The sequence below is a fragment of the Desmodus rotundus genome, chromosome 3 (assembly GCF_022682495.2).
Source record: "Desmodus rotundus isolate HL8 chromosome 3, HLdesRot8A.1, whole genome shotgun sequence".
NCBI classification, from domain to species: domain Eukaryota; kingdom Metazoa; phylum Chordata; class Mammalia; order Chiroptera; family Phyllostomidae; genus Desmodus; species Desmodus rotundus.
This window is the reverse complement of record NC_071389.1, coordinates 85590414-85604303: the sequence shown is the minus strand read 5'-3', so window position 1 is coordinate 85604303 and position 13890 is coordinate 85590414. Positions and strand designations below refer to the sequence as shown.

General features: G+C 43.0%; 1 protein-coding gene across 3 annotated transcripts in view; it reads right to left on the bottom strand.

The window, feature by feature from the left end:
- Positions 1-13408, bottom strand: part of DSP (desmoplakin) — a 40419-nt gene extending 27011 nt beyond the window's left edge. For 2 of the 3 annotated variants that reach the window (XM_045189098.3, XM_053920361.2), the window contains exons 1-2: positions 12886-13236; positions 1253-1355 (exon numbers count right to left, since the gene is read on the bottom strand). In XM_045189098.3, coding sequence (XP_045045033.2) covers positions 1253-1355; positions 12886-13085 — 303 coding nt within the window. In that variant the 5' untranslated portion in view covers positions 13086-13236. Of the gene's footprint in view, positions 1-1252; positions 1356-12885 lie in introns of all 3 variants that reach the window. The other variant, XM_053920362.2, reaches the window with a different exon arrangement.
- Between the last annotated feature and the right edge of the window lie 482 nt (positions 13409-13890).

Here is a 13890-nt window from a genome sequence, read left to right as displayed (position 1 = left end):
GCTTCCTGTTTAGCTTATGTAAAGGAATCCCGTGAACTTTTAGAGGACTGTGTTTCAAACCAGAGACATGAAATAACCAGAACTAGAACAAAGTTGGTTTGCCAAGCCCCAAATATCTTTATACATAGATTGAAGTTGATAAACCAGAACAAGAATCCACACAATACCTAAAATTAAGAAATTAGAACATTAAGATAGTCTCCAAACAGAACACATAAATTCATTTGATTAAAATCCCTCTTTTTATTTAACAGGGGTACTTTGTGAAGAGCCAGATTCCAGATTTAACCCATCCATTCACGTGAGCATTGAGGAGACTACAGAGATACAATAAGTCGGGGAAGGGATAGAAAAGGTGGCCATGGCCCCATCATTTTCTAGTCTGTTTTTAGCAAACTCAGAGCAAATGTGAATGCGACGGTCTTTTGAAATAAAACTTTTAACAGAAAAGACATCATGGAACCTATGATTTCTAAGCCTGTGTCAATGAGATCCTAAGCTCTCTCAATAATATCAAGATATTATCATGAGGCTTTCATTAATGTTACCATTTTTCCTCAATTTTCAACTGCTTATTTTTCCATATTTTTTTGCTTCTCAAATAGAATTGTTCTTACAATATGGTAACTTTTTTCCTGAAAACAACTTATTAAACTGATGGTGTACATCATAATCCAGTGACATAAAGCATTTCTAGGAAAAGAAAGTTGTTACAAAGTAACAAACGACAACAGGGTATTGCAATTCCAACAGGTTGTTGCAATCTGCAATGTAAACATCTGTTGGAAAAAAAATGCTTGTGTGAAAACTGGTTCCCATTGTTAAACCAACATAACAAGCAGGTTAAGAAGATGGACCATAGTTTTCAGACTATAAGACGCACTTCCCCCCTAAATTTGGGAGGAAAATGGGGGTTCAACTTATAGTCAAATGTAGCTTACCTGGCTTGCTGCAAGGGTGGGGGGGAGGGCAGTGGAGTGGGGTCACAGGAGCCAGGGGCAAGACCACATTTTTTGCTTCAAAATTTTTTTTCCTATTTTCCTCCTGTAAAACCTAGGTGTGTCCTATGGTCCAGTGTGTCTCAGTCCGAAAAATACAGTACATCCCTATCTAGTCTGTTTTGAAAAGATAATCTCCAAACACTGAGTGAAGGAAGGCAGTGAGTAAGGACGCACAGGTGAGGGCGGTGAGCAGAGGGGCAAAACGGGAACAAAACTGGGCGTGGGTGATACTTGAGAACAAGAAAGCCTACCGGCTGCACAATCAGCTCAGCCCGCATCAGGCAATCGGCGCAGTTCTGCAGAAGCTCCTGGATGGTGTTCTGGTTCTGCTGCCTGGACATCGTTCCAGTTTGACTAATGAGACAAACACAAAGAAGCAGGTGTGAATTTTTTCCCAATTCTGAAATAATTTCAAACTTTCAGAAAGTTGCAAAAATGAGAAAAAAACACTCCCATAGTCCCCCCTCAGCCTAGATTCCCCAATTGTTAATCTGCACAGTTGCCTTTATCCCCCTCTCTGTATGTAAATGTAATTATACATTTTTTCTTAACTATTTGAGAGTAATCATGGCCCTTTAATCAAAATATTTCAGCATGTATTCCCTAAGAATAAAGACATTCAATCATATAACCACAGTATAATTCTCAAATCAGAATATTTAAAATGGATTGAATACTAGTTTCTACTCTATGGAACTTTTTCAAATTTTAGTTATTAGCCCAATAATGACTTTCACACCAAGTTTTTTTTCCAGGTCCAAGATCCAATCCAGAAATACTCTTTTGAGGTGTAAAAACACATTTCTAGCAGCTTATCTATCACACCTCTTGCTTCACCCAACCACCACACCTGGCCTTCAAGTCCCTGGGGTAAGACCTCACAGCTCAATGACATTCCTGGCCAGTCTGGTTAAGGAAAATAGTAAGAGAAAAAATAAAGCTTATTTGACAGAAATATTTTTTGCAATCACACTGAAAGAAAATAATGGTAAAGAAATAATGGTGCCAAGGAAGTGATGGGAATTTAAATATCTTTAATGCAAAAACAAGCCACTTTTCCTTTCAAGATGATCCTAGAATATTTTTCTCTACAATAACACTCATCCACATGTACATTTCAAACGAAACCCTTTTTTGGAAGACATATGACAGAAACCTTAAAACAACTATGGTGTGTAAGAAGAACATTGTAGATGTTCCATATTTTAATGAAAACAATTATAGGAATTTAGTTTGCTGCAGATATAAGTAAAAAGAGCAAGGTATAATGCACAGTCTTACTTTTTAATTTGCCAGGATACGTTATGCCTCAGCACAGCCTACTACAGCTAGTTTAAGAGAGATTTAAAGCGTACTAAATCATTGCGTAATGATGGGGAAAAAGCCCCACCAATGGGCTGAGTCCTTCATGGGACCCCAGAGCCGCCTAGACCTTGGGCTAGGTCCCCTGCAGATAAAACTGATGGGTGCCTGTTTGATGTACTAGACTTTTCTCGTGTGTGTGTTGTGTGTGTGTGTGTGTGTGTGTTTATGTGCCTATGTCAGGGGTGGGTGGGGTGGATATGTGTTTAAAGAAAGAATTTACTGTTATAAAAAAAAAAGGTTTGAAAAACACAGGCTATACTATGCACAGATGGGGTAAAATAACAAGAAAGCAGGGAACTTCTCCCACCAGGCCTGATTCTGCGTCCTTTCACATCGGGAAGCATTCACTGACTCTCTCTCTCTGCCACCTATTTATGGTCCCTCCATGCAAGTGAGCCTCCCCAACAAGCCAGCACTAGCTGAGTCTGTGTGGGTGAGGAACCAAGCTTTCCCTGGAAACCACTCCCGGGTGATGACATGGTTCCTCCAGGCAGGCCCAGGCAATGAGCCACCTGCAGTGCCCACCTATCAAAACCAGGTCTCCACGCCCCTCCCGGCGCAGTCATTCTTTCTTCCACTCAGAACTCCCCAGGAAATCTGGCACCCTGCTCATCCTGCTGAGATACAAACAGGACTGCATCAGTTGTCTAAACTTGCGCAAAATTCCAACTGACTTAGAACACTTTCCAGCGTGTACTTATTATAAAATAGAGGAAAGAAATTCAAGAGACAAAAAAAAAATTCAGAAATACAGAAACCTCATTTAGAACCATAGGATGGAAAAGGCATTAGGAAAGTCCTGTGTAATTAAATTTATGTTCTTTTATTGAAGAGGGATGAGATTACCTTTCTTCTGAAATATTTAGTAATTCTGTTCAGCTATTTGATTCAGAGGGTAATTCCCATAAAGAATACCAGTCCCTAGGATATACTGTATTTTGCCGTGTATAACGCGCAATTTTGCCCAAATTTTTGAGGGAGAAATAGGGATGTGCATCATACAGGGTTATAAGTATCCTGTGTATAATGCACACAAAATTGTGGGTGCACATTATACATGGCAAAATATGGTAAGTGGAAGGGCTATCTCTTACCAGTGGAAAGTCCAAGTTCCTTAAATGATTTAATAATGTGTGTTACTGTAAAAACTATCACATACCGAGCTACTAGGCAAAGGCACAGAGGGGAAACTGAGTGGGCAGCATATGAGAACTCTCCAGTACCTTTGCAACTTTTATATAAATCTAAAATTATTCCAAAATAAAAATGTATTTTAAAAAACAGGCCAAAATCAGCTGTGAATGAATATACCAGAGTGTATATATGTCTTTTTAAGGTCAGTCTACGATTATATTCATTTGACAAAATAAAAAACTCACCAGCTTCTTTTTACCCAACTTCCAGAGTAGTTAGTTACAGGACTCTTAGAAATTAACTGTATCCAAGAAAAAGAAAGATGAGGCAATTAAATGTTGGCTTAAAATAGTGGACTTTCCATGGGTTTTTTGGGGAGGGCAGGGTAGTTCCCTCCTACTTTCAGAAAACATTCCTACTTCCAGAGAGGGTAGTTGACATCTCTATTACCGTATCTTATCTGCTTCCCCTTACCTTCCTACATCTGAACTTTAAAAAACAAAAAAACAGGGAACTTCATATGCTGTTAATACTTAAAAGAATTCTCCATGCTGTAATAGAGGACTTGGATATGTTTATCATACATGCCCTTGATATCCACTAAAACCCTATTTGTTTTGCTTGACATTTTAGTAAATAGGTTAACAACTATGTAGGGAAGAGGAATTTATAAAAGTCTAATCCCCTCAAGGGTCAAAAAATGAGAGGTTAAAGTGTCGGAACAATGTAATAAAGAATCTTTGGTATTGCTAGTTGTCTACAGGAAAGTATGATCCAACTAATTAAATTTCATCTTATACATAACTCTTCAGTAAGTGTCTGGTCCTTAAAGCAAGATCTACCTATCCTGTCTTTCATCTGTAAGAATCTCGCTTCCGTCGAGTGTGGCTAAGGTCTGCTTTGGGAGCAGACCTAGGTGAAAAAGGGAACCTTCTGAAGAACTCAGTCCATCAAAGTGAGATGGAGGAAGGGAGACTCAGGCCCCCAAGTTTAATGACTGGAGAAAAGAAAATCCACCTTTACATTTCAGTTTGCCATCTCAGTTCAGTGAAGAATCCACACAGAGCTGGCTGTACTCAAATCAAGAAGGAAGTGCAGGTAGAAAGGATTTTGACCCACTGGGTCAGCCCAGCATCTGACACTCAACACCATGCAGAGCTGGACTCTTCAGCATGACAGCCAGCAGAGCTTGCTGCAGGGAACACATGCACTTTTTTAAAGTTGTGTGTCACTGAAAAATTTTTAAGTCAAATCCTATTTTTTACTGGCCACATAACAATTTTAGATCTTTTTTTTAATCTTAGGAATTTTCTAGACCTCAGTTTTCCATCTGTTGGGCTAGATGGTATCTAAGATTTCTCTAGCTTATGCTTTTTGTAACTATTTTTATAAAACTACCAAATCATTTCTCCTTTGAAAATAATACAAAAGTCTATGTTGTGTCTAATGGTAATAAGTTTCCACTTCAATTCATATACTCAGTGCGCTTTGGGAAAATGGAAAATCCTGTCATGTGTGAAAAAAATAATTTTTAAATAAATTTACTTGAACAAGTATATAAGGATTTAAAAAACCCCTAGCCTCAACGAAATTTTCAATACTGGTACATATAGGTGTTAGGTGTGCAGCGCTTTTAAACTACTTTAGAATTCAACCAGCAAGCTCAATTTTTAAATCCCATTTCAGTGTCCTGGAAGATGAAAGATGTCATGTTAAAGAAAAGAAAAAGAAAAATTCATTTGGGCCAAATCAATAAACTATTGACTTCCAAACTAAAATTAATAGTTGTCCTTGAAAAAGAAGTTCTTAAAAGTTTTTAACCTTTCTGAAATTCTGTTTTATCTTCAAACTCACAAAGACAAATGATTCATACTACAAAGAACCTGCCTGCACAAACTCTTTTAAAGTTCCTTCTAAAACTTGTTTAAACAAGTAATGTTTCCAATAGCTTGCTCAGAGATCCCTTCATCAGTGGTTAAAAGAAAAACACGTTCTGGACTTAAATCCAAGGATGGAGCCCATGAATGTGTGAACAATATTATAGAGCTTTGCATGTTTTACTTTACTACCTCTAAGTAACACTCTTTTCTTAAAAAGAACTCTAAAATTGGCTGTCTTAAGGCATTGGTTTAACACTTGTTGCTAAGAATATTATAAATGAAAAAAGACAATTATTTTGAAGAGAGGCAAGCAGTATTACAAGGTAAAAATATTTTTAAATAATAATAGTTAGACTCTTGCCCTGGCTGGTGTGGATAAGTGGATTGAGGGCCAGCCTGCGAACCAAAGGGTCGCTGGTTGGATTCCCAGTCAGGGCACATGCCTGGGTTGTGGGCCATATCCCTAGTAGGAGGCACTAGAGACGCAACCACACACTGGTGTTTCTCTCCCTCTCTTCCCCTCTCTCTAAAAATAAATAAATACAATCTTAAAAAAAAACAATAGTCTCCTTGTTTTATAAAAGTAATTTTATCATAATCTATTCTGTTCATTAGACTATTGGCCCATATCACCTAACTCTGTATTTCTTTTGTGTATATACTCTCTGTCCTATTGGATTTCTTCTTCCTTCTTTCCCTTCCTCCATCTCTATCTCTATCTGTCCCCCCCCTCTCTATCTCTGTCTATATGTCTAGTCTTTCTTTTGTTCATTCATCAACATAGGGTCCCATACGTGTGTCAGAAATGGTGTCTTATGTCTTTTTGTATCCAGGTTCACGAAGTGGTGTCCTTGAAAAAGCTGAATAAATTATTTGTTGAAAATGTGATAATTATGTAATGCATTAATATTGATCTTAAACCCAATTTGCTTAGCTCTTTATAATTTTCAAAGCATTTCACATATATTATTTTAGTTTCTTTAAAGAATCTTAAGTGAAAAGAAAAAATATTATGCCTGTCAAAAAAATATGTTTACTTCTTTATTTAAGGACAATACCCTAGTTCCAAAGTGCACTAAACCCTCTACCATCCCCCAGAAGTTGCAGAGCAAATGCTGCCTCCTCTACTGAGCTTTCCCACGCACACCTCTGCCTTCCTTCTGCCAGTTATTTACACACCTGTCTTCCCCACTCCTGGAGATTGAAGTCCCACATCTTAGTCCCACATCTTTGTCCCACACCTTCAATTCCTGAATGCACCTAACAACACAGAGTTTGCACACACAAGGTACTTAATGCTTGTGTGTTTGGTTTTGTAAAGGAGAAAAAAAGCAAAGTCAAATAAAAGACTGATTTATATAAAAAGACCCCAATTTCCAAAGCTCAATCAGGCAGCACATCTATTCTCAACCTAATAGTGAGCAAAAAAGGGTGGGGCTTTTTTCCCTGTAACTTTTTAAAGAGGGTCTCCACTGATCCTTCATTTTGTCCCCACCCAGGAGCTTTGGAATCAGGACTGTAATAAAAGTCTCATTTCCTTTCCATGTTTATTATTTTTACAGTTTTTGACAGATAGGGTGGGGGGAGTGGGAAGGAGACCTGATCACACATTATTAACTTCAAAAAGAGTAGGGCAGACTTGGGAGTCCACTCCCTGCCCGGCCACTTCCGGTTGTACAGTCTGTGACACAGAGCAAGCTAGACTCACTGTGCCTGGAGTTTCTGCATCTGCAATGTGGAGGCATACCCACCTCCTGCAGTTGCCCCAGTGCTTGAGCCACTAACGTCCACCCAGCAAAAACGAAATCCTCATTGCCAGCTAGCTCTTGTGTGGTGGCTGCCACTGCTGCTATGGCATGGTTCTCAGATTTCATTTTGTAATATTTGGCCCAGTTCATTATTTTAAGGATATCCAGCAGCAAATTGGGGGTGGACTGAGAAGCAGAGAAAGAGAGAGACAGAGAGAGAGAGAAGTGGATTAAGTATTAAGCATGAGACATTGCAGAGGTTCCTAAAATTACCTGCAAGACCCGAAAATAGTTTAAGACAATTCAAAGAGGGCAATATGTTTTAACAACATGAAAGAATCTTATTGAAGGGATAAGAAAATTCAGAAAAAGATGTGCTCCTTTCCTTTATTAAGCAGGAATGACATATTAATAGTTGATCCTTACAAATTGAATGTCAAAATAGGGATTTCTATCTTGAATTACTTCTCTATATGAAAACTTACCTTTGTTTGAGATCTCAAACAAAAATCACAAGTTATTTGATTATCCAACAAGAAGTCAACTCCTTTTCTTAAATTTTTTTCAAGTGCCAGATGAAGCAAGGGACATAATTGTTTACATGTCAAAAATTTTAATTCTAAGCAAAAACTTAGATGTCTTATTAACCTGTGGTCACTTTCATGAAATGCAGATTTCACATTCATGAGGTCTTTGAAGGTCCTGGACCCTTCCAGCCCAAGGAGTAAATTAGTGGGCTGCTCTAGCATTTTACAGGACATTGCTTCCCATGAGTCTTACTGAGTCTTAGGGTCTGTGGGCCGATGACAACATCAGAACCACACCTGACCATTTTCCCACGAGTGTAAGAGGGAGAAAGAGAAAGACAAAGGGTGGGGCCGTGCTCCAAGCACTGAAGAAGCACTCTTCTACAACCGCCTTTTCTGGAAAGACTGGTTAGCAGAGTACTGAGTTGGACTCTTCAAGTCACACCCAAGCCCTCCTTTGCTCCACCCTAAAAAGTCAGCATTGAGGCATTAGGGACATCAGCAGTTTTTCTTCTTTCCCAATACATTTCAGTCACCTGAACAACCATGAATTATGCCCATATTCAGAGAAAAAATTAACTACTGTTGAAAGCTGTTTTGTAGATCTGACCAACGATTAGCTGGCTTAGTGCAGCATCATACTGTTTTCCTAAGCAGATGGAAACTCCACAAGAACATTAATGAAAGGTAAACAGTTCACAGGAATGCAACAACTTGAAAAGTAAAAACTCAGAAGAGCTCACAAACAGAAAAGATGAATGCTAATCACTACAGATTGATAGTTTGATTGTTTTTCTTGAGTCATTGTGATATACTGAATTCAAATGTAGCTCAATCTCTGTGTGAGCAAGTTCAAGCCATTTAACTACTTTAACTCAGTTTTCCGTCTGTAAAATGGGAAGTTTGTCATGAGGCCTGAGATAAGTACACAACACACCTGGCACATCATAGAAGTGTTTGCCAGGTGATGGTAACTATTATTAACCACTGATCTGATATTTTAATAAAATATCTAACTTACTCAAACTTAATAACCATGTAAATGTTCTCTGCCACATACTAAGCTGAACTGAATCTTACTTGGCAATCATTTCCCAGAAAAAAAGTAAGAAAGTCGATTCTATAAGTCACCCCATTCTCAGCATGTTTTCTCAGACTCTCCCATGCCTCTCACATCCAGTCTTAGCTGAAACTGCCACTCCACCTAGTAATATCTATTTTCCTGACCACTGCTGCCAAACTTGGCTGGGAGACTTTTATCACCTCCCTCCTTCACTGGCCTAACTGCTTCCTTAAGCCAACTCCTTCCTGCAGGCTCCACCCACTTCATGTCACCCTGCACACTGTGACCACAGACCCATCCAAAAGCTCACTTACGACTATCTTATTTCTTTCAATGCAGGAGACTTTCATTGGCTTCAGTGAAAATCTGGAGTGGCTCCCCTCTACCTATCTAAATTCAGGCTCCGGCCCCAACCAACCCTTCCTCCTCAAATCTTCCCCAAGTACAGTAAATGCTCAGAAAGGACATCACTGCATAGATCTTGGCTTTGCTCCTAGTTTTCCACCTCTCCGGCTGTTCTCAAGCTCTCTTCTTCCCCAGGAATGCTCAGCCCACCCACCTTTACCAGCTGAAATTAATACTCCAAAGTCTAATTCAACACCACTTTCTTTATAAAAATCTTACTAAAGTCTTACTACAGATGTTATCACATCTCCTTATGAAGCCTCTGAGTCATTTATACCCTTCCAGTCCATTATCCTTTCACATTATAGTAGTATGTATCTATTTTCCTTTAAAGAGTATGTGCTCCTTTCAAGGAGCCTTTGTATTTTCACCTTTGAAACACCCTAACACGAACACACAGCAGACGCTTTGCAAACATTTGCTGAATGAATGAAGAAATGGAATTGAGATACTTTCATTGTATAAGTACAGGACTGTCCAGCCTACACAAGGAACACTGTAAAGGCACAAGATGACAGGAGGGCACGGAGAAGGGGCCTTGGGTTCTCGCATCAACTCAGCCAAGAGTGGACTGGGGTTTGGGGTGAGTCTTAATCTCCTTGTCTCTTAAGTGGAAAAACAAGGATTCTGTACTCCTTTGCATTCCCTCTGACTCTAATTTAGTGCAAATGGACCTGTTTACTTGATGAAAAAATACAGGCTTATTTTAAAAGGCAGTTTAAAATAAACTTAAAATATATATCAAATAGTGATCACATGCATTTTGATTTTGAAATCATGAGTTCTAGAGAAAAGTAATAACATTATAACCATATATTCCCAAAGCAAAATGATTCGGCTTTTAATCCTATAAAATCACACTTTGATCAGTGGGGTCATTTGGCCACCAAACCTCACTACAGATTTGTCATTTCTTTGAACTATAGGAATAAAACTGGAGTAATTCTGCCTTAATTGAAAACAATATTAATATAATATCCTATACCAGAAAAATCCAAAGTTTATATTTTTGAAGGTATACCTATGTTATCAAGCATATAATATTTACCAAACTTTAAAATATTAAGTAGAGCAGAGAAGTTAAATAAAGTAGATACAAATTCCACCCAGCCTAAAATAAAGACACAAAAGACAGATGAGGGAAGAAGAATCTGAAGTTAGATATAATACTGTCCTAAAAATTGACAAGTGTTATTAATATAAAGGACAACACGAAAATGTTTCAAAGTCACTTTAAAAGAAAAAAGAATTGAGCTCTCTACACACTCAAATTAGTTTTTTAGGGAAGGGCTAAATACTAACACCAACTCTCAAAAATCACCAATCTAATACAACCAGTAAAATAGCAATTTTTTAAAATAAATGAATTTAAATTCAACCAGTAGTTGTCATGCTGGTTTTGTATTTTAAAAACAAAACACCTTTATTTAGAAACACGTTTGGTCAGAAAAGCACTTGGAAACTTTTAAATCATCATTCATTTAGCAGGGGGCAGTGGGGTCACAGGTGGCATCCTACTTCCACAAAACACATGCCATGAACAAACAAATCCCTGCCCTCGAAACCACAAAGCCTCCAGGAAAACAGGTCCGGGTGCCTGGCCTGTCTCTTCCATCAGTCGCCACTATTTTAAAACGCAGAAATTAGCATTTGCGGGCAAATTTGTATTATGCTAATTCTGCAGTTCCGCAAGGATCGGTAGCAGCGGGGCAGGGCTGGGGAAACTCCAGGACCTGATCCCGAAAGATCGACCCACCAGGAGCCGACTCCAGTCCCTCAGCCTGACGCCTGGCTGCTCAGGCTCATCAACAGCAGTAGCAGAAAAACCCTTCTGCACGTTACGTCTGTTTGCCCTTCTCTGAGATGTAACAACTTGACAGGTTTATAAACAGCCTTTAGGCTGAAAAAACCGAACACAAGAAATGACGCTATACTACTATGAGAAAATATCGAGGCTCCCCGAAATTTAATGTTTCAGTGAAGAATCTTTATAAACTCCGTACCTTTATACAGTTCATTAGCCAATATATTAACTACCAATTTCTTCTACAAGAAGCCAAAGGAGTTTAATTTCAATTAACAGTAATGTATATTGCCAATTTTATAAATAGGGGCTCAAGGATAACAGAGGCATATTTAAAAACAAAAAAAAAACTTGGTTCCTAAAATGCCGCAAAAAAGAATTCTGAGTTGGCTTTAAATCTGTAAATATTAAAAATGTGCTTTCCAAATTCTGGAAGACAAGGAGGGAAAAGTAAAGTTTCAGATTTAAATGGCTGGCCGAGTTTTAAAACAATCTTAAAAACCAAAGTAAAAACTGGAAAAACTTTCTTCCATTCTCCCTATTGCTTGGCACTTTTTTTCCTGGAAATCCCAGGTGCATTTTGTTCGGAAGAAAGGAGCTCAAGATTGAGACAATTCTTTACTAACTCACAGTTCGCAAAATAAATTACCAAGATGCTCCGGGAAAAATAAGTAAGTAAATAAATCTAAGCAGAAAACAGGCCGCAACTCGAATTGTCCCTGCCTTCAAAACTGTGGCCAAACAAAACCCCCCTGGAGTGTATTCAGGTCGCCCCTCCCCAGCCGGAGGCCACGAAGCGGGGTAAAATTTGTTCAGGAAACCAGGCGTCTTTCCCGAAAGCGCTGCAAGGGGAGGGCTTGCAGGGTAAAGGTTTGCAAGAGTTGGGGAGGGTGCGGAGTGCAAATTCTCCCGGCCCACAGGGCCATCCAGAGCCCCGTACCCGGGACCCGGTAAATGCACGTTCATTATCTTCCTCCACCCACTCAGGCAACTCCCTCGGTCGGTTTCTTCCATGACCCCGAGAAACAGACCCCGTCTTCCCAGTGGGCCTCTCCGAGGTACCTGGGACTAGGCCAGCCCCCAACCTCGCGGGCAGGCGAAGGGGGGACGCAGCGCCCTCCCTCGGCTGCTAAAGGTGCGGGACCCTGCGCCGCGACCAAGACAATGAGATCGCTCCTCGGGTGCTTTATCAACAGAGGGAGACAAAGGACTCAAACAAGGGCCACAGGTGCGCTCACCCGCAGGGGCCACCGCGTGGTTGGCCGAGGGAGGCCAGCGCCTACCCGCGGAGCTGCGACCCAAGGGCCAGGTGGCCGCCCGTGCCGCGGAGCTTCGTTCGAGCAGCAGAGGAGAGCGAGGCCGGGCCTCTGCGCCTCCCGGACGTGCAACGTCCGCACGGAAGCCCTAGGGCTGCCGAGTGGTCTCCGGGTGACCAGGAATCTGTGATGGGTCAGTGGACACAGCTGAGCGCCGAGTCCGACCCTGGCCACTGAAGAGTTCTGAGCCCTCACTCCTTTGCTATTTCACTTCGGTTACAGTTAAGAGAGGCTGGGTTTTGTTGTAGCAGCCCCGCCGGCCTTACCTCCCCACCTGCCGGCCGGGACAAAGGGGAGGCCAGCCCGCGCTGGCCCTGCAAGGGACAGCCCTGGAAGCAGCCGAGACCCCCACAGCCCGGCCCACCGCGCCCTGCCCGAAGCCCTCGCTGGTAAGGGACAGAGGCTGGACGGAGTCCCCGCTCACACACACCCACACCGGCCTGCGCAGCGCCACAGGCGTCCGGTCACCTGGGTCCTGCCCCGGCGCGAACAGGAAATGCTCTCTGGACCTGGGTGTCCTCGTACGTCTTGGGAGAACTGCCCCACTTTTCCCAACGGGCTGGGACTGATTCTGCCAACAGAGAGCGGAGACCCCCCGCCCGACCTCGGAGCCCCGCGCACCCGGCGCGCCCGGATACCCACCCGTAGCCGTCCGAGTTCTGGTCGTAGACCGCGTAGCGCCGGGAGTAGTAGGTCCGGCTGGTGCCCCCGCCGCCGCCGCCGCCGCCGCCGCCGCCCCCGCCGCCGCAGGTCAGCTCGTAGCGCAGGTCCGGGCCGGACTCCGCGCGGGTCATGCGGCCCAGCGTGTTGATCCGCGGGTGGGATCCCCCGTTGCAGCTCATGCCGGCGGTCACTCAGAGAGCCGCTCAGCGCCAAGGCATACGCGGGAGTGGCCGGCTCGGAGAGAGCGGAGGGCTGCGAATGAAAGGCCAAGACCCAGACACCAGAGCGGGGAGGCAGGAGTGTCGCGAGGAAGCCCCTCTCCGCCGGGGCCGTTCCGGCCGCGGAAAACCGACGCGGGCGACGACGAAGGGCGGGGAGCCGGAGCGGGAAGAAGAGCTGCGGCTCGAAGGGCGGCGAGGGCGCACAGGAGCTGGGTCGCGGCTGGGAGTTGGTGTTGTCGGCCGGTGGGGCGCGAGTCTCCTCCCCGCTGGCACCCGGCGCCGAGCCACACCTGGCCCGCTCATCCCCAGGGCGGGGTGCTGCCGCCGCTCCGCCCCCGTCTCCGACCGAGGCCCCGACGCGCGGGGGCCGCCCCGCCCCACCTGCGCCCCGCAGCCCCGCCCTGCGCCGCCGCGCCGGAGTAACACCGGGAGGGGCGGGGTCCCCCAGGCCCCGAAAGCCCCGGGCGCGGCCGTCCCGGGGAGGACGTGCGATCTCAGGGGCCGCTACGCTCAGCGCTCCGGCTGCGGTGGCCAGAAAGCGCGGCCCTGGCTTTGGACGGTTCTGCGGTCCCCAAGGCGGAAATAAGCTGAAAAGGGCCATTCAATTAGACACTTTCTTATTAAACATTTACTTTTGTTCTTTCCTGGAAATGCTGCCGACCAAGTTTTGAGTAGCAACATATTGAGGAGAGAATGCTTTAGATGATGAGGTTTTGTTTGGGGGCTTTTTTGAATTTTCTTCTTTCCAGTAGTCCAGAAAATT